Source organism: Haliotis rufescens, unplaced genomic scaffold (assembly GCF_023055435.1).
Source record: "Haliotis rufescens isolate VD_foot unplaced genomic scaffold, xgHalRufe1.0.p SCAF_11, whole genome shotgun sequence".
Taxonomy (NCBI): Eukaryota; Metazoa; Mollusca; class Gastropoda; order Lepetellida; family Haliotidae; genus Haliotis; species Haliotis rufescens.
Window position 1 is genome coordinate 27671225 of NW_025963791.1, and position 21324 is coordinate 27692548.

The following is a 21324-nucleotide window of genomic DNA, read 5'->3' on the forward strand; positions in this document are numbered from 1 at the left end:
CATGAAACTATTCAGCGCTCAAGATAAGCTGTGTATTTGAGTAAAATACACACAAAATAAACAGAAATATGCAGACAAATCAAATCCTATTAACAAAAACAATAAATATGCTTTCAAATAAAATAAATGCGTATATTATAACTGCTAGATAAAATGATTGTGCATCAGCCGAGCACCACGTTCACTAACCGACAGTTACATTCGGACAGCTTCTGCAACAAACATACTGATGCCAATTGAAAAACACATCAATGTGCCTAGTCAGTGTACATGTTGTATCTGAATTAGTTACTGATTGATCAAATTAACAAAAAATGGCTTTCCGGAGAGGGAGTCGCAAGCAGACACAGATGGGTATACTACTATTTACATAGCTTCAAAAGATATACAGGGAGTTACAAAACAGGTGTTAAGTCAAATACCCAAGTGTAAAGAAACAGGTATTTGAATACCCTCAAAAACTTGTGGATACCCAATCAAAATCAAACCCCTGGTTATAATACCCAAATAACCAAAAGCTTATCTATAGCTCTGAACTAATAATACTTTGTACAAAGTTATATAAATCAGTTGTAGAAATCTAGAAATGTCAAGACTGATATTTATACACTTCCTTCAACAATTTTTCTGTCTGGCATAATTCATCAGTTTCCCATTAAGGGGCACATTCTTTCTGACAGAACGAACAAACACTTTTCACAGCACAATGAGTCATTTATTCAAGCGCAAAATTAGAAACAGAAAATGATTCCTTTGAAGTTGTCTCAAACTAAATAGTTATGCGGGCAACATGACATTCTATTTTCAGCCTCGGACCAAATGGATTGCATCAAGTCTATTTATAACCTAAAAAATGAATCCCACCTCCCTTTCATCAACACTGTCCGTGAATCTAGCACGATTTCTAATATGGAACACATAACCATGCAACTAATCCACTCTTGTCACTAGCTGAGTGATCAAAGAGGAAGCTGGTAAATGAAAGTGAATAGGTGCATAGCAGTTTGACACAAGGGTCGTGTCGATTCACACCAATCTAGTCTCATCACCCATGACAATCCCTTGAATATTGAACAAAATTCATCGTGAATCGCTTATTGATTCTTCACGAAGCTATCCCGTATGAAAAGGGCTCATTGTCCACTAAATCTCTATAGACTCGGGCAGGAAGTCTGTCAGTCCTCGGTGCAGAGGATTTGCATTCATTGGTTCAACAACATATATGAAATGCCTTCAAGTGTATTTATTATGCAACAAGGGGTTAACATGCTATCGAGAAAATTTACGAGTGATCAGTGAAAATTTAAAAGGATTATCAGTACGAGTGACCAGCATACCCATCAGTGATTGGTTGGTGGGATGAAGGGAGTTGAAGGAAGTAACGTGACACTACCAAGTGTGAATTGGTACGAGTTTAGAGGCTTAATTTCAGTTCCCCGGGGCTGCTGGTGATATGGCCGAGGATTCCTTTGGGCGATGAAATAAATATCATGTAAACACAATTGTACGGACTGGCTGTATTGATGGCTGGCATAATGGAAAGTGTATATTTTGAGTTATGGATTTGTGGTGGCATTCCCTCAGGGTTATCATCGTGATCATTGCCTCCATAAAAGTGCAAAAAAATAACAGGCGAAAAGTTTGCTCTATTTCAATTCCATGTGTAAATTAACCATAAATTTGATTCCCAGTCCCCTAATGTAAACTGTCAGGGTGATGCAAGAAAATCTATCAGACATGTCAGAGGAGAATTCGGGATTCACGATAAATTTTTATTGAGCATATTTCGAAATTCACTACATTAATCTTTCCTAATATTGCTTAGGTTTATAGCTTGAAGGGAGTTGCAGCAGAAACAGTCATATTGCACTTGATTGATGATGGAAACCGTTATTGATCTGCTCGTCTCATGGATGGCTGATCTTGGGATAGCGAGTCCAGGATGAGAAAATCTCCGAGACACTGACTGATACAACACTGGGTGGAAGGCTGGGTAGATGGGTGGTAAGACAGATGGGTAGATGGGTGATACAATGGATGGGTAGATGGGTGATAAGGGAGGGTAGATGGCAGATAAGATGGATGGGTAGATGGGTGATAAGGAATGGGTAGATGGGTGATAAGATTGCTGGGTAGATGGGTGATAAAAGATGGGTAGATGGGTGATAAGATGGCAGGGCAGATGGGTGAAAATGGCTGGGTAGATGGGTGATAAGATGGATGGGTAGATTGGTGATAAGATGGATTGGTAGATGAGTGATAAGAGGGTGGGTAGGGAGTGAATGTTCAATGTTTAAGCCCCACAAATAGTTCATATTCCAGATATTCTATGGCTGTCACTAAATCATCAAGCTTGGTTCAGGCAAACCTGTGGTTGACAGCATGAAGAACACTGTCAGGGCACGATGACAAGACTATCGGGACATGATGACAGACTATGGGGACATCATGACAGACTATGGGGGCACGATGACAAGACTATCGGGACATGATGACAAGAGTATCGGGACATGATGACAGACTATCGGGACATGATGACAGACTATTGGGACATGATGACAGACTATTGGGACATGATGACAGACTATGGGGACATGATGACAAGACTATTGGGACATGATGACAGACTATGGGGGCACGATGACAAGACTATCGGGACATGATGACAGACTATGGGGACATGATGACAGACTATGGAGGCACAATGACAAGACTATCGGGACATGATGACAGACTATGGAGGCACGATAACAAGACTATCGGGACATGATGACAGACTATGGGGGCACAATGACAAGACTATCGGGACATGATGACAGACTATGGGGGCACAATGACAAGACTATCGGGACATGATGACAGACTATGGGGACATGATGACAGACTATGGGGGCACGGTGACAAGACTATCGGGACATGATGACAGACTATGGAGGCACAATGACAAGACTATCAGGACATGATGACAAGACTATCGGGACATGATGACAGACTATGGGGGCACGGTGACAAGACTATCGGGACATGATGACAGACTATCGGGACATAATGACAGACTATGGAGGCACGATGACAAGACTATCAGGACATGATGACAGACTATGGAGGCACGATGACAAGACTATCGGGACATGATGACAGACTATGGGGACATGATGACAGACTATGGAGGCACAATGACAAGACTATCGGGACATGATGACAGACTATGGGGGCACGATGACAAGACTATCGGGACATGATGACAGACTATGGAGGCACGATGACAAGACTATCGGGACATGATGACAGACTATGGGGGCACAATGACAAGACTATCGGGACATGATGACAGACTATGGGGGCACAATGACAAGACTATCGGGACATGATGACAGACTATGGGGACATGATGACAGACTATGGGGGCACGGTGACAAGACTATCGGGACATGATGACAGACTATGGGGGCACAATGACAAGACTATCGGGACATGATGACAAGACTATCGGGACATGATGACAGACTATGGGGGCACGGTGACAAAACTATCGGGACATGATGACAGACTATCGGGACATAATGACAGACTATGGAGGCACGATGACAAGACTATCGGGACATGATGACAGACTATGGAGGCACAATGACAAGACTTTCGGGACATGATGACAGACTATGGGGGCACGATGACAAGACTATGGGGGCACGGTGACACACTATTAGCACGGTCTCACAGTGTAGCCAGTCACTGGTCAGCTGGAATGGAGTCCTGGGGAGATGAGAACCTACCCTCATCGGTATTCCCTCATGCTCAGGCTGTCAAGCACTGACAATACTTGCTCAATACTTAGACATTTCCAAGATGTAGTCAGCAGTATTCAATACGACTCAAAAGAAGTCAAAGAACACCAAACTCTTTCATATTACTTAGTTTTTATGTCTGTGATGACCTGACAGATTCACTTTTCTAATATGAAAGAATCAGGTAATCTCTAACTTCTTTTGTGTAGTATATTGAATACTGCCGACTACAGCCTAAACCAACATTCACTGTTACTCTGGTAAACACGGTAATCTAAACTATTTCTTTTCCATTAGATCTGTTTAGACTGATAACATTCAATTATTATGATTATACATCACTCTGAGGCCTGGGCATGAACCCCCTCATCTCCCGTGACAACCACAACATCATCAGCAGCCTATGTGATGGGCATTTACAACACCCATGTTGATAAAATCACCCAGTGAAACACCACACGTGTCAGTTAGGGTATAAATAATTCATATGCACCAGCTATCTGGTAACATAGAGTATATACATTGCTAGACCCAGATGGAGTGGATTACATGGAGACTTTGTATCAATATGTACAGTTATGCCTGTAGTACTCCTCCCTATAACATAACATCTGTGGACATCACAAAGCATTGCCAATCCTTTAATATCAGTTTAATGTTTGTTTGAGACCACCTCCGTGGTCTAGTGGTAGAGCGTCCGCCCGGAGAACGGATGGTCCAGGGTTCGATCCCCGGCCACGTCATACCAAAAGACGTTAGAAGATGGTACTTCTTGTTACCCTGTCTGGCGCCTGGTATTATGGGGCTAAAACAAGGACTGGTCGGCTCGGAGTCAGTATACTGTGTCTGAGTGGGGTATTCGTGTTAAACTGCGGCATGGTATCTCAGTGGGCTAGCACTATAAATCGGCATCAGTCCGGACTAGTACAAGCAGCCCCCCCCCCAACACATGCATGCACGTCGCTATATAAGTGCAATAATCTTGGACGCGACGTTAAACCCAATTTCACCTCAACTAATGTTTGTTTGATGTTTAACCCCACACTCAGCATTTCAGCTATATAATGGTAAATTGTACCAGACATAAATGGTGATTGAGCTATGTCCCATACTGGCAAGGTACGATGATACGCATTCAATTAAGTAACTGGGTCTGACTCCCGATCCATACAGTCGTCTTGTACACCGTGTATCGGTTGTTGCCTGAGGACCTATTCTTTGCAATATGACATCATAGCGCTTCAACAAATCTATCAGCCTTGAGAATCTTTAAAGTGCACAAGCACAAAAATCAGAAAGTTCAATCACTTGATCTGTCTACTGTTGTGGGTCATCAAAAGAAGCTATTTGCATTTTCTTGTCAAATAATATGTTTATCTCATCAAGTGGCCTGACAAGGTTGAAACTAATGTGGAATATAAACATTTTCTTATTGTAATTAGGGTAGTAATCAACTCTCTGATTGATCTACATAATAAAATTTCAGATAGACAAACAAAGTGGTTTTGCAATACTGACAACTCAAACCTAGGACTGCCAATTAGATGAGCTCAGTCCTATTTAATATGGAGATGAGAGGTCAAATGTGGTTCAACTCCAACATGTGGTCAATATACCTCTTCACACACCATCACTGGTGTTGGATCTCATAGATGCAATATCAGCACTGAGTGGTGAAAGCACCCAACCCTTTAATCATAATGTGTAACTAATCTTGACCAACCAACTTAATGTCCCGGTCATTGCCAACCTTAATAGACAAATACCATCGTTAACTTCCAAGAACTAAACGTAACATTGAAGGCTCTTCATTAGGGATTGTCTAGGCAGCAGAATAGTATAACATTCTAATTTATAGGATAAAGAGTCATTAAAGGGGGATTACTCTCATCAATCTTGTTCAATTGTCGTCTTCAACCAGTGGAACATGATGACAGCATGCATAACACATACTTGATGTCACAGCTGCAGGGGGTATTGTCGCCATCACAATCGGAGTGTTATCACTACATCACTGAACACTTATAAGAGGCACAACATGTGTGGAACACTGTTTGACAGTCAGCACGTCAAGTAGGGAATTATAAGAAATTAATGCATAATATATGCTTGTTTATCATTAATGCTGACCTCATTGATATTGCAGCTATATGATGCCGGTAAAGAGAGTCTGGACCAGACAAACCAGTACTTTTTTAATGAGCAACGTCCCATACCTTCGGGGCACAATGACATGCAATCACCATCAGAAAAACAAATCTCATTAGAATCAGATCTTCGTTCTTGCTACGCTAAACAAAGATCTGTAGACATCCCATTACGGAGATCTGATTTTGATGAGATTGCACAAAGACTGACCACACAATACATCAGACACCTCTTATGACACACAGGTGTACTGGAGACCTATATTAACCCAGAATCCACTCTGGCTGTTATTGGACACAGTCCTGGTCAGTATTGGACTGTCAAACAGATATAATATAGAGGCGCCGTTCATACTGTACATGTCCTTCGCTATCACAATACAAGTTTGCTGTTTCATATCACAGACCCCTCCTGCTGGGTGCTAGGTTTAGGATTCACATTACTATCTCATCCTACCTGGTACCCATTCACTGATGAGTAAACAGAAAACTTTGACTTAAATATGGATACCTTATCAATTACCCTTATGACTGGGTCAGAAACTTTGGAAAAGAGAGCAGCAGGTTTTCAGTGCACAAATAATACCACTAAAGAGACACTTCAAGATATTTAGACAGCTTAAAGTCCACTCCTTCCTGCCAAAGGCTCGTCATCATGGCTTCAATTCCGGTAACCATGGCATCATCTGTGCCTGTCAGTTAATGAGCTGAGCTGTCCCCTTCATTATAGGTTCTTCAAGAAGCCACTTAATGGAACATTTATTTCAGGCCAGTTGACAAACCTTAACCATCGTCGGGGGAAGGCTGTGTTGCCATCAAATAGAGTCCCCTGTATAACCATGCTATATTGTAATCCATCTGAAGCTTATATCCATCTAAAGGATGGCGAATGATGAAGCTGGAATCGATGGTCAAACCCAATTTTAGCATTTTAACTCTTGTAGGTCAACCAATACCAGTTTATAGGCACTTGATAACTAAACCTCATAACACGGTGTTCATCATGTTCTTGAAATTAGTATCGACTACTGCAGCCCGATTTGGGCCGTGGATGACCAGTGCTGGCCATGGCTAAAGGACGGAGGAAATGGCAGTTGTCAAAAACACTCCCAGCATGCCTTAAGGCTGGTAGTTAACGGGATGAAATGATTCCAGCTCCCGTGGCCCTAGGCTTGTTATTATGGTAAATCTAAGTGGCAAATTTTCGCTGCTCCATCTCAGCTCGACTTGTCCTCTCTTCGGTTATTGAATCCCATCTGTTGATAAGATGATATGCATGGAATGGCTAAAATGTTTTACTGGGACTCGGATGCAGTTAGTGGGACACTTTAGGTGGAGGTCTTCAAGTACTTTGCGCTGTTTACCCAACTTGCAATATGAAAGACCTTTCCATCAAGTACACATTTTGATGTGGAAAATTCAATTATGATTTCAATGAAAATAATTTCAGTGATCCATCACAAATGTCAGGCCTTCAGTTTCATATTCATTTCTCCCAAGAAAAAGGAGAACTGACTCTAGGGCTAGTGATGGTGTGCCTGGGCCCACATGCACAAAGTGATCTTTGTGGTAAGATGATCGTAACTCACATACTATAACATAGGTTAACAATAGTCGTAGTGTTGTATCACTTTGTGCAAGTGGGCCCTGGTCTAACACATAAGTGTACTCTTTAGTGATATCTCAGTGTTAGTGTATACCCCCTGCAAATTAACATTCACATGAGTTGGTGCTACAAGCATCTTGTACAGAGTATCGCTATCATGACACAGCCAACATGATGTCCCAAGGTGAATTCCTGTGATATTCTAGACAAAGCCTTTAGGCAGACACTTTCATCTTAAAGGGGGATTAGGCTCCACCCAACATGTAGTCCTAGAAAATTTACATAAAATCATACAATCAGAGATTTGTCTGCAAACCCACAGTTAATAATGTTGATCAATCTAGCAATATATACTACCAGTACTCCATTATGATAGGCATATTTTTATCCTTCCATGCCACACAAAACTTGCTCTCTTAATATGTTAAGTGTATGTATAAATAGAATGACATTATCTGTTATCCCTATCAAAAGTTGAGTACTATATAATTGTACACAGACCCGGGGTAGAGGTGAGGTGAGGTTAAATTGGTTTTAACGTCGCGTCCAAGATTATTGCACTTATATAGCGACGTGCATGTACGTGTGTGTGTTTGTGTGGCTGCTTGTACTAGCCCAGACTGACGCCGATTTATAGTGCTAGCCCACTGAGATACCATGCCGCAGTTTAACATGAATACCCCACTCAGACACAGTATACTGACTCCGAGCCGGCCAGTCCTTGTTTTAGCCCCTTAATGCCGAGCGCCAGACAGGGTAACAACAAGTACAATCTTTTAACGTCTTCTGGTATGACGCGGCCGGGGATCAAACCCTGGACCTTCCGTTCTCCGGGCGGATGCTCTACCACTAGACCAGGGAGGCGGTTCGACCCGGGGTAGAATGTGCCCCAGCATCCCATTGCCAGTTGTAAGAGGCCAATTGTGGGTTGACTTTGGGCAGCAGCAACCTGTGCTGGGCCCACTTGCACAAAGCGATCTTACCGCTAAGATGTTAACTCCCATACTTTTACATAGGCTTACAATAGTCGTAGCGCTAAGATCGCTTTGTGCAAGTGGGCCCTGGTTGAAAGAGGTGATCTTAACTCCCATACTTTAACATCGGCTTACAATAGTCGTAGCGCTAAGATCGCTTTGTGCAAGTGGGCCCTGTTTGAAAGAGGTGATCTTAACTCCCATACTTTAACATAGGCTTACAATAGTCGTAGTGCTAAGATCACTTTGTGCAAGTGGGCCATGGTTGAAAGAGGTGATCTTAATGGATTGGGTGGTTAGGTTCTGTGACTTGATTAATGGCATGGATCTTGCTCAAAATATCAATCACATGATTGTCATGTCCAGACTCGATTATTTACAGGCCGCCATCATTTAGCTTGAATATTACTGAATGCAACACAATGGCTACATTTCACACACATAGCAAATTACATCTAGATCTAGAGACGCCTTTGGGTGTCATCTAATCTCATTCTAATGACAGCACAGTAGAGTAACAACTTTATGCAGACACTTAAGACAATCACAACCAGGTGATCCACGTCTCTGATAATGGTATGATGTGTTACAGGCATATTGTCTTATCTACGACAAATGTCAAGCAATCAAATGTCATAAGACAGCAAACTTTGTTGACCTGCCATTATGATTCGATGGGTCAGACTACAATGATACTCTCCTGTGACATCACTGATCCAAGTCGAGCCACTTAATGACTCCAACGTGTTTCCGAGTACTTTCATTGTCACTATAATTATGGCCATTGGGAACTCTTCCTTGTCGTGGGGTTCAACTGAGTAGTTGAGGTTTGAGTCAGAATATTAGGTCTCATTATATCACACTTGTGAGCAAATTACTTAGCAAGGACTTAATATCATGAAGTTGGCTAGGATTTTTGTCCTTGAATTCTTCAAGCAAAACCATTTTGGTGGAATCCACATAAATTTTATTAAGGTCATCATCCAGTGATCATTATTTTTTTTTTTTCTATAAAAATTATTTACAACAATAACTCCCACATTTTCAAATTACGGCATTAATTCATTTTAGTTTGGTTGTTTAACGCCATACTCAGCAATATTCCACTTATATGACAGTGGCCTGTAAATAAATGAGTCTGGGCCAGACAATCAGGCAGTTGACATCATGAGCCTCAATCTATGCAATTTGGATACGATGACGTGCATCAACCAAGTCACCAAGACTGACAACCCCATCCCATTCTTCACCTCTTACAACAAGCAAGGGTTGCGGAAGACCAATTCTAACCTGGACCTTTACAGGGAAATGACGGAGAGATGATTTCCGAGTGTCAACATGGACAACATAGTTGTATTGTTTACCTAATATGAAATCAAATTGAAAAAAACCCTTTCCCATAGATGTAAAGTTCTGAAATTACCGGTAGTGTTTGTCTTTGACATTTCAGGTAATGTAATGTCCCTTTGTGATGTCATAATGGCATAAAATCATATAATGTACGAACAACCAAACAGAAATTGATATTTAACCAATCAAAAAGAGTAATTTCTAAATCTATGTAAGTATGGTTTAAGCAATTATGTGATGTGGTGCAGTGCAGTTTGGTGCAATGTGGTGCAATGTGATGCGATGAGATGTAATGAATTTATATAGCTCACTTTCCAAGAAGGAAAGGTGAACAGTCAAATTACATCTCTTCCTACCGGGTACCCATTCACTGCTGGGTGAGTAGAGTCATATTTCGAACAAGTCATTTGCCTAAGGAGACATGAACATGTGGTTCAGTGTCGGGCAGGACTGAACCCCTAAAAACTCGGAGTCAAGCTTCCGAATGTGGTCACCTATCCAACTAACCTCCGTGACCAACGTTGCTTAACTTCACCTGATGTCAGACCTGTGTGCTTTATACTGTTTATTCCACTTCTACTTGGGTAATAAAGCTACAAAGAGCCACTCAGCGGTCTTTGATCGTTCCTAATCTGGACTGTCTTGTCTCTGCAGTGTTAATAATGACAGTCTGCACCATTACTACTCAGACATATTCACGTTGTGCCAGACTCTGCATCAAAGACATCACTTACCACTTTGAGTAAAGTTGGGTTCTCGGTGACGGTTCCAACAAGACCACAGAAAGCATTGATGGCAATGAGAAGCCCCACCACGATCAGGAGAGCAACAGGAAGTGCAAGTCGGTTGTTTACTGACTGGATGTCCTGTCGATGAACTTCCACGATAATCCCGATACCCAACAAGATAATTCCAACACACTGAAACAAATAAAACACAGGTTAGATCGGGTCATATTAGAGTCGATCAACTTCCACGATAATCCCGATACCCAACAAGATAATTCCAACACACTGAAACAAATAAAACACAGTATAGATCGGGTTATATTAGAGTTGGTCATATTCGAGTCGATCAACTTCCACAATAACCCCGATACCCAATGAGATAATTCCAATACACTGAAACAAGATGAGACAGGTTAGATCGGGTCATATTAGAGTCGATCAACTTCCATGATAACCCCGATACCCAATGAGATAATTCCAACACACTGAAACAAGATGAGACAGGTTAGATCGGGTCATATTAGAGTCGATCAACTTCCATGATAACCCCGATACCCAATGAGATAATTCCAATACACTGAAACAAGATGAGACAGGTTAGATCGGGTCATATTAGAGTCGATCAACTTCCACGATAATCCCAAAACCCAACAAGATAATTCCAACACACTGAAACAAGATGAGACAGGTTAGATCGGGTCATATTAGAGTCGATCAACTTCCACGATAATCCCAAAACCCAACAAGATAATTCCAATACACTGAAACAAGATGAGACAGGTTAGATCGGGTCATATTAGAGTTTATCAACTTCCACGATAATCCCGAAACCCAACAAGATCATTCCAACACACTGAAACAAGATGAGACAGGTTAGATCGGGTCATATTAGAGTCGATCAACTTCCACGATAATCCCGAAACCCAACAAGATAATTCCAACACACTGAAACAAATAAAACACAGTATAGATCGGGTCATATTAAAGTTGGTCATATTCGAGTCGATCAACTTCCACAATAACCCCGATACCCAATGAGATAATTCCAATACACTGAAACAAGATGAGACAGGTTAGATCGGGTCATATGAGAGTCGATCAACTTCCACGATAATCCCAAAACCCAACAAGATAATTCCAACACACTGAAACAAGATGAGACAGGTTAGATCGGGTCATATTAGAGTCGATCAACTTCCACGATAATCCCAAAACCCAACAAGATAATTCCAATACACTGAAACAAGATGAGACAGGTTAGATCGGGTCATATTAGAGTTTATCAACTTCCACGATAATCCCGAAACCCAACAAGATCATTCCAACACACTGAAACAAGATGAGACAGGTTAGATCGGGTCATATTAGAGTTGGTCATTTTAGAGTTAATCAACTTCCACAATAATCCTGATGCGCAACAAGATAAATCCATCACACTGAAACAAGATGAAACAGGTTAGAGGGCCAATTTAGCTTAAAATGCAGCTACGGCTTAAATATCTACATAACTGTATTTTAGTGTAAAACAAGTCCCTGTCTGGTTACAGAGTCAGCAATCTTTAAACCGGAACAATATGAAAGGCATATCCTTGAGCTGCTGTGTTTGAGTCATTCTGTGGTACTGAGAAGAGAACAGGTACTGAAAGCAGGATTGGATCAATCATTCAATCAATCAATCACACAACACGATTTTTTTATATACAAGATGCAAAACTTGGGATAATTTGTGCCCCTCAACAAAATCTATTTCTCTATGTGAAAATTCATCATTAACTAGTATGGTGCGAACAGAAATTGGTTCAAATGACAAATGAATCTGGGTTCAAACCCATGATAAGCAGATCCTGCTACAGCCAAGGGATGCAACTATGCACTTTGGTGCTTTTTCAATAACACATACAGTCAAATGCAGCATTTTGTTGGTATGTAGCATTTTTTGTTAGCTTGCACTCAAAGATTATATACTCATGAGAACTTGAACATGATAAAAGGTGCAACTTTCTGAAATAGTATAGTCTTGATAATACAACGATAACAAAAAAAAAACATAGAGAAAAAAACAACAAAAAACTTTCATTTTACCATTAAAAGCATTTGTATTTTAGATTTAAACTACTTTCTTCAGCAAGGTTTTACTGTTCAACAAAAATCCACCAGCATTCCCGTTTTAGAATTCAGTTGCCTTGAAGAGTCAAGTGGCTGCTTCTGTTTCAGAATCAGGAAAGCAAAGTCAATTTAAATCCACAACTCATTTGGTGGAGAGGAAACTGCATGTATATTTAGCAACAGATATCAAACCTGGAAATCTACGCTCCCCTCCCACCTGAAATAAATGTCAATGTTGAATTATTAATGGCAAACCTCCCATCACTTGGAAATGTCTGTATGATACTATTTCTTCATGACAGTAGGGAGTTTTAAGATACAAGTTGGTTTAAATTACCCAGTTCAAGTAAAATGACTGTACTGAGAGCAAAAGAAGAGTGCTTTACCAACGCACATGGCCATGCATTCATACACATAGAATAACCCATGCTTGCCGTAAAAGGTGACTATGCTTGTCGTAAAAAGCGACTAACAGGAGCAGGTGGGCTCGCTGACTTGGTTGATGCATGTCATTGATCCCAATTGCGTGGATCGATGCTCATGATATTAATCACTGGATTGTGTGGTCCAGACTCGATTATTTACAGACCACCATCATATAGCTGGAATATTGCTGAGTGAGGCGTTAAACAACAAACCAACCAACCAACCATTCCTACACATCTTGTTATTTCACAATAGCATACAGAAATTGTTACAGGACTCATTTGCACCCTGTGGGGCCTGTGGGGCCTGTGGGGGCCCCTGTGACCCCACGGTGTGGTGGAGTGAGGCCAGCACTCTATTTCAGCCCCACCTAGTGACCATCAGTGCTGCATCTATGGTATCTGGTCTACGTCTACGTCTACGTCTCTTTTAGCATTATTCCAGCAATATCATGGGGAACACCAGAAATGGGCTTCACACATTGTACCCATGTCGGGAAACGAACCCGGGTCTTCGGCGTGACGAGCGAACGCTCTTACCACTAGGCTACCCGACAGCCTCTAGAGATTTGAAGCAGTTTTAGGAGTATTCATCCTCTTCATGGTATAGCAGCATGTATACATGGACTGTATGCAGTGAATAATCCAATAGCTTGCTTATAAGGTAGCTTGGGTTGTATACTCCCCAGGGAGCTGAGTATGACTGTTGAGTGCAAACTGATCCAGTGACTGGGATAATGATAGCGCTTTGAGCATGCCCCTGTGTGGAGTGGAAATATGCGCAATATAAATGGTCTTTTTTTTATTATGTATTATTTTTGTAACCCAGACTTGTATGACCATGTTATGTGACATGTGACTCACTTGGGGCGGCACATGAATATATGCTAATTAGAATTTACCTAAAACTGCATGGAAGTAAAATTATTGTAAAAAAGGTCTACTTAATGGATTACAAAACCCAACAGACTGGACCCAAGACTATAAACATATACTGAATACCCAGAGAAAGCTATCAGTACCCAATGTAAATGATGACACAAATATGATAACTCTGAGCTACCCATTGTACCTTCTCATAATTTCTTGAGCAAACACGACTTAAAGAATATCTAGGGCATGTTTTTCATACAAAGGATTAGTATTAGAATTATTACAGTCAGGTTAGGGACCAGTTCAATAGTTTGATGTTGTATAAAAAACTTAATTCCTTAAGTTTTGAGAGACATACCCCTCTATCCCCTCCCCCCGACAAAAAACAAAAAACAAAAAACAAAAACAACTTAAATCTGAAAACTTGAACATCTTAGTTTTGTTGCCTCTATTGTCACACATTCTCATGTTTTGCCCTACTTTTTCAGAAAACTTTATATAATAACTCAAGTTTATTTACAAGGTGTTGAAAATCATTTGTATTTTTTTAATAGATCAAATCCCCCATTCTGTATTCCTCACTCAACTAGAAGGACCAGTGCTGATGACAATAAACCCTTACCTCATGGAAAGACTGGATGTATTTAATGACAGTGCTAACAGCATATGAATAAAACATAGGATCGGTGAAACAGGATCAGAGTATTTGCTTAGTTTAGTTCCTATATAAAACATACACATCAGGTAAGTTGATTTTGTCTATGGAATACTTGCAGGGCCATTAACCCCACCACATCTAAACTTAAGGAATTAAGATTTGTATCCGACATCAAACTTTTCAACTGGTTCCTTAAAATCAGTTTTACTGTATTTCCTGACACGGTTATCTTGCATCATCTTAAACAAACTATTGATCCTTCATGTTCAGTTTAATTATTGATGAAGTGAACAGTCAGAAAATATACTAAACTTGTGCTAATGGTTTCACAAATCATGCGTCCTGGAAGATCCGGGGTAGAATAGGTCTTCAGCAACCCATGCTTGCCGTAAAAGGCGACTATGCTTGTCGTAAAAGGCGACTAACGGGATCGGGTGGTCAGGCTTGCTGACTTGGTTGATGCATGTCATTGTATCCCAATTGCGTGGATCAATGCTCATGATGTCAATCACTAGACTGTCTTGTCCAGACTCGATTATATACAGACCGCTGTCATATAGCTTGAATATTGCTGAGTGCGGCGTTAAACAAAAAAACCCAACCCAAATCGCACACATTTAATGCGCCAAACCTGAAATAACAGGCGAAGTAAACTACAAAGGCTCCTCTCACAATAAACTATATGGGTTAAACAGACATTCCCAAATTTGTAGCAATCAAGCAATCAACTGACTGCACCACACTGTACAGGAAATACCAGGATTGTTATCACCACTAGGACTGTCAATAAAAATGTCGCCACTGGCTCACCAGGTCGTGTCACTTTCAAGTCCGTTAATTTGATCACCGACAGGAAAATACAATTACAGGGTGGAAATCGGAGGTGACTGATGGGAGATTGTGTCACCGATCATACTGCTCACGGCTAATAAGCAGACTCGGGAAGCAGGTCTAGTGACTTCAGCATCGATGACTGCACGACTGAAACGCATCACCTCTTTCAAGAACTTTCAACACTGATAGACCGATTAATCAGGATTTTGTTTCGATAGGATCTCTATGTTTATCAGTGACTTGTTGCTATAGCATTTATGTCCCGAAACGATGTGGTATTAACTTCCATTCATGGTCGTTCATGAGTTAATGGTGATGGACAAGTGATGTAACAATCAAGTGATGGTGCCTAGCTAGCATCGAGCATGCTGATGCACGCGGACCATTGGCAAGCCATACGCTGACATTTAGAATACAATGAGTTAGGTTTAAAATCGCTTTGAATTGTATTTCAGTTACATCACGACGTCTTAGAACTTTACCACTTTGGTAAACAAGGGTTACATATATATAATGGTGAAAACCTAGAATTCATACTTGATAGATCTGTGCAGAGTTCTGATAAGACAAATTGAGACATTGACGTTACTTCCCACACAAAGCTATAGAATCAAACTGGTTAAGGGTTACCTTGACTGATCTAAATAGAATCAGATAATCAAAGATGCCTGGAAACAATCAAGGTACATCTGGGATCCAAACACACGACCATCATAACCATTCTGGCATGCCTAAGGGACGCAACTCGACACAGCAAATTTCAGCACCATATAATGATTGTTCAAGTCTGTCACAGCTTAGTTTGGTCAGCTGACAACCGATTACCGACACTGGAGTCGGTGCTGTGTGGTATCAACATTTACACAAATATATTGTCATTTACCAAAATATTGTGCCAACTCATCACTTTAGCTTGTTTGTTTTCCGTGATGGACATTCTCAGGGCATATTATCAGGGCACATTATTAGAACATATTATCAGGGCACATTATTAGAACATATTATCAGGGCACATTGTCAGGACATATCATCAGGGCCATTATCAGGGCACATTATTAGGACATATTGTCAGGGCACATTATCATGGTATATTATCAGGGCACATTTTTAGGACATATTATCAGGGCACATTATCATGATTATCTAGATCCATGATAGGAATAATTTTTTGAAAGTTATTTTTTCTCCTTGAGCACAAACTTGTTTTTCGAGTGACAGCCATTCTGATAATCCCATTTTGCTAAAGGTTCTGGATCCTGAATGACAGAATTATTATGAAGCACATCTGAACATCATTGACACCACTTCCAGACAAGCTAAGACAATGTAATTGAGCCTCGATGCAATTTGATACCGAAATACAAAGTTTTTTTTATATAAAACTGAATTCTCATTGCTGCTATCGAGAGTAGGGATAAAATTCATAGTGGACAGATGCCTCATTGAAATCACCATGCTATCAGCGATGCCATCACATCAGCATTATGAAAAGCTTGTAAAAATATTTAAAAAATTGATATTTGTTGATATTTATATGGCCATTGTTCTGATAAATGTCAACACTGCATCCAAATGGCAGCACTTAAAATGAAGAATTTCAATGTGTATTGTATTTGTCTTGACTATACTGCGCACGTAGGGTACACAAAATTTTATGAATAGCAACCTCTTTAATACTGTAAAAAGCAACGTTTAGGTATAGATCCTTATATCGTTGTGGGTGAGTGAGTGAGTGAGTGAGTGGGTTGGTGGGTAGGTGTGAGTGAGTGAGTGAGTTGGTGGGTGGGTGGTTAGGTTTGAGTGAGTTTGTGTCAGCTTCCTGTACAGTGAGTGAGTGAGTGAGTGAGTGAGTGAGTGAGTGAGTGAGAAGATGTTTACTACTCTGCTGAAACCCATCAGCGCCAGAACACCAACAATTATCAGGGCAAGCAACTCTGCACAAGGAATGACAGCTCCAAGGCCACCCCTGCACCCTAGGTAGAGTTGATGACTCAATAGGCCCTCCCAATACCACCTCCCCTCCCAACACCCCCTCCCCTCCCAATACCACCTCCCCTCCCAACACTCCAAGTCCGCACACAGCCACGCCTCATGGGACTCCCCAGATGACACTGAACACGCCATTGCATGCTATGCTAATTCTGGTTGTAATTTCTGAAATGTTACTAATCATGCTATGATTGAACCAGTGGCCTTTCTTCATTATGAAGTACTTCCTACAAGCTGCCCAAACAATAGCCATGGGGACGTTCCATAGTCTAATCATCAACCGTTCAATTCTCCAACTGTGCAAGACTCATTGAATTCTTCACAGGGTCCCACAATAGAGTAAAGATTTTGATTGTTGGTGATATGATGCATTGAGCTATTGACCCAATGATAACAGTTCTGCTCAGTTCAGGCCAAGACCATAGCAGACGACTTCCTGTCTGTGTTTTCATAGCTTCTCAATCCTAACTGTCTAAATATAGCATTGGTCACAGTAAATACATCTCTCGTCTATGCCTTCCAAACGCAAGTGGTAATCAGACAAGTTGGTCAACAGTGGCCACTCCAAGGGTATTGAATCGTCCAGATAGGAGTTGAATCATGATCGGACCATGGGGACAATCTAGCTACACTTTGCAATCAATACACAACGTTAGACACTTTAGCACAATTCATCTGCTCATTAGGATTTCGAACAATGAGAATGGTTCAATCTGTTGGAATAAATACATGCTACAAATTGAAAGCTAACTTCTCTAAAAACATTAATGTATTTCGTTATAGCTCAGCTTTACAGGAATCTAGGAATTGATTACTGCTTTACAAAATCCCTTAAATTTGTAATTTACTTTTTTCCACTTAATGAAATTCTCAGCAATCTTTTACAGTGTCCTTCACTTAGACCTTCGTGTGGTTGCTGTGCATCTTAACGAAGGGTTCTGGGAACACCATGTCAACGTGTACAACACAGAAATACAACGGATAATGTAAATCAAATTATCAAATGGCTTATTACACAAAGTGCTTCACTAGTGCAGAAACGATTTATTAAGGAAAAAATATTTTTGTGGCTTCTCATAACCTAACCTATCTTATGTAACCATGGTAACCAGCATACTAATCATGCCAATTGTATGAAATTATTCATCATGCTTATCAAATACAGATTCAGCTCTTTATCAGATATTTTTTTATATTAATAAAAAACCCAAACATTTTGCCTAATACCTATATAAATCCTTATAGTCTCACGTATGACATTACTTTTGCTGGTAATTGCTCAAATGTTATTGTCTACATCTATCCCGTAAATGGAGTTAAACTGACCCGCACCAAGTACTCAATGAATAATGTGCATCTGTGAATGAATTAAGTGCATCTGTGAATGAATAAAGCGCATCTTTGAATGAATAAAGTGCATCTGTGAATGAATACAGTGCATCTGTGACTGAATAAAGTGCATCTGTGAATGAATAAAGTGCATCTGTGAATGAACAAAGTGCATCTGTGAATGAATAAAGCGCATCTGTGAATGAATAAAGCGCATCTGTGAATGAATAAAGTGCATCTGTGAATGAATAAAGTGCATCAGGTGCCCTCATGAATCAGTCAACACCCCCATTCATCAGAGCTGTGACTAAACCAAACACTCCTGTGTATAGGTGGGGGAAATCTACGCCCATTTACTAATTAATGTTGGTGACAAAAGACGAGAGATGATCTTTAGTTAGGAACCAATTTCAGGCATTTGTTCAGAATTAGAGGAGCAATTGCAATGATGCAGTTTATTGTTTACCTAAAAAGTAATTGTGTGTGTGTGTTTGTTGTTTAGCGCTGCACTCAGTAATATTCCAGCTCTCTGACAAGTCTGGACCAGACAATCCAGTGATTGATATCGTGATCCACGCTGTCGGGGTACAATGACACTAGTGCTGGGACGGGTAACTTGGGAAATCAGGGCGGGTGGGCACTGAGTAGGACCCGGGTACCCACAGGACTACCCAGACACCCATGGTTAGTCACGTGATTATATTGTTTAATAGCAAAAATTATCTAGACGTCTATAAAGGACAAATGTTCACATTTCTTTCTGACTATGCACACATTCCTTCTGACTTCATATGTTTGTGAAAAAATAAAAAAACTTCAGTCAACTTCAGTGTATGCATGACCAGATCAATTTATACATGCATCTAGAAACATTTTGATTAGACGTTTCCCAATCGGACATTTTGTACCCATCTCTTGAGACCTACAGTGGGTACCCGGGTAGGGTCGGGTAAAAGGGGGTGGGTGCCCGGGTAGTAAAATTGGACTTGTCCCAGGCCTAGATGTCACGCCATCAATCAAATCACTGAGTCGGATCCATTAAGTTACCTCTTACAACAAGAATAGCTTGCTGGGGACCTAGGATCTACATGTAGTCATATCATTGGTTGATAAGACCGCCTCCGGGGTCTAGTGGAAGAGCGTCAGCCCAAAGAGCGGAAGGTCCAGGGTTTGTTCTCCGACCGCATCATACCAAAAGACGTTAAAAGATGGTACTTGTTGTTACCCTGTCTGGCGCTCGGCATTAAAGGGCTAAAACAAGGACTGGTTGGCTCGGAGTCAGTATACTGTGTCTGAGTGGGGTATTGCGACGTTAAACCCAATTTCACCTCACCTCATTGGGTAATAACAATTTTCTTACAGAATTCAATGTTCCACTCCCTAAGGTCCCATGTTTGGTGTGTTTTTAAATAATGGGTAGAAATTTGTTAAAAAGTAATTCTGATAAAAAATGCTGAGGTGACTTCTGATACGCATCTGCTCAACTGCGACCCAAGTATGTCCCATGTCCCATGTACATTAAGTGCACAACATTGATACATGTGCAACTGACGAACAAGAAGACAAAGCATGTTTGCCCATTATTTACTGCAGTAGAATTCATGTTAGTGATGCCTGCATTCAATCAGTACAAAGAGATCTGTGAGGAAATGCAGGCATGCAAGCTGAAAGGGCCACACTGGGTAATGAGGAACATTGTTCTTACACACTAATGGCTTTTTGGGGCGGTCGGGTAGCCTAGTGGTTAAAGCGTTCGTTCGTCACGCCGAAGACCCGGGTTCGATTCCCGACATGGGTACAATGTCCGAAGCCCATTTCTGGTGTCCTCCGCCGTGATATTGCGGGAATGTTGCTGAGAGCGGTGTAAAACCATACTCACTCACTAATGGATTTTTAGACTTGGTGACTTAATGCGTCATTGTAGCCCAACAGCGTGGCTTTTTGCTCATACCATCAATCACTGGATTCTCTGGCCCTGACTTGAGTATTTCCAGACAGCTGGGATATCGCTGTGTGCGACGGTTTGGTTAACAACAAACAAACACACACAGATTACAAATGAGGCTAAATAATTATCTGCAGCATAGTTCCGATCCTCCCAAACAACAAACAAATCAAACCAAATACTATTTGTTAACTACTCACTGATCGTTACAAACAGATTTGGATGTGAAACGCTACTTACAAAACTTTCACTGTAATAGGACATATACCATAAATTATTTAGATAAAAGCTGCCGATTACTCAACCCTTATACATTAGTGATTGTCTACAAAACATGACTCACTATAGCTTTGACATTAACAAACCCAAGTAATGGAAAATCCGACAAAAAACTTTCAATACAACCATTAGAGTTTCAGGAAAGCAGAAAAGCCAGGCTCTGGACCAGCTCATGATACACCAGCATTAGGCTGGGTATTAAAGATGCATAATCATTTTAACATTTTTATAATGTTTATATACATTTGTTTTTAATCATATTTATGGTGTGTTTTTGCATATTCTCTAAGAGAAAT

General features: G+C 40.7%; 1 protein-coding gene across 3 annotated transcripts in view; it reads right to left on the bottom strand.

The window, feature by feature from the left end:
* The window catches only part of LOC124149336 (tetraspanin-15-like), a 94635-nt gene that overhangs the window by 57849 nt on the left and 15462 nt on the right, over positions 1-21324 (bottom strand). For all 3 annotated transcript variants that reach the window (XR_007219965.1, XR_007219964.1, XM_046520851.2), the window contains exon 2: positions 10597-10782. Coding sequence is in view for 1 of the 3 variants with exons in the window: in XM_046520851.2 (XP_046376807.1) it covers positions 10597-10782 (186 nt within the window). In the remaining 2 variants the exon portion in view is untranslated. The remainder of the gene's footprint in view (positions 1-10596; positions 10783-21324) is intronic.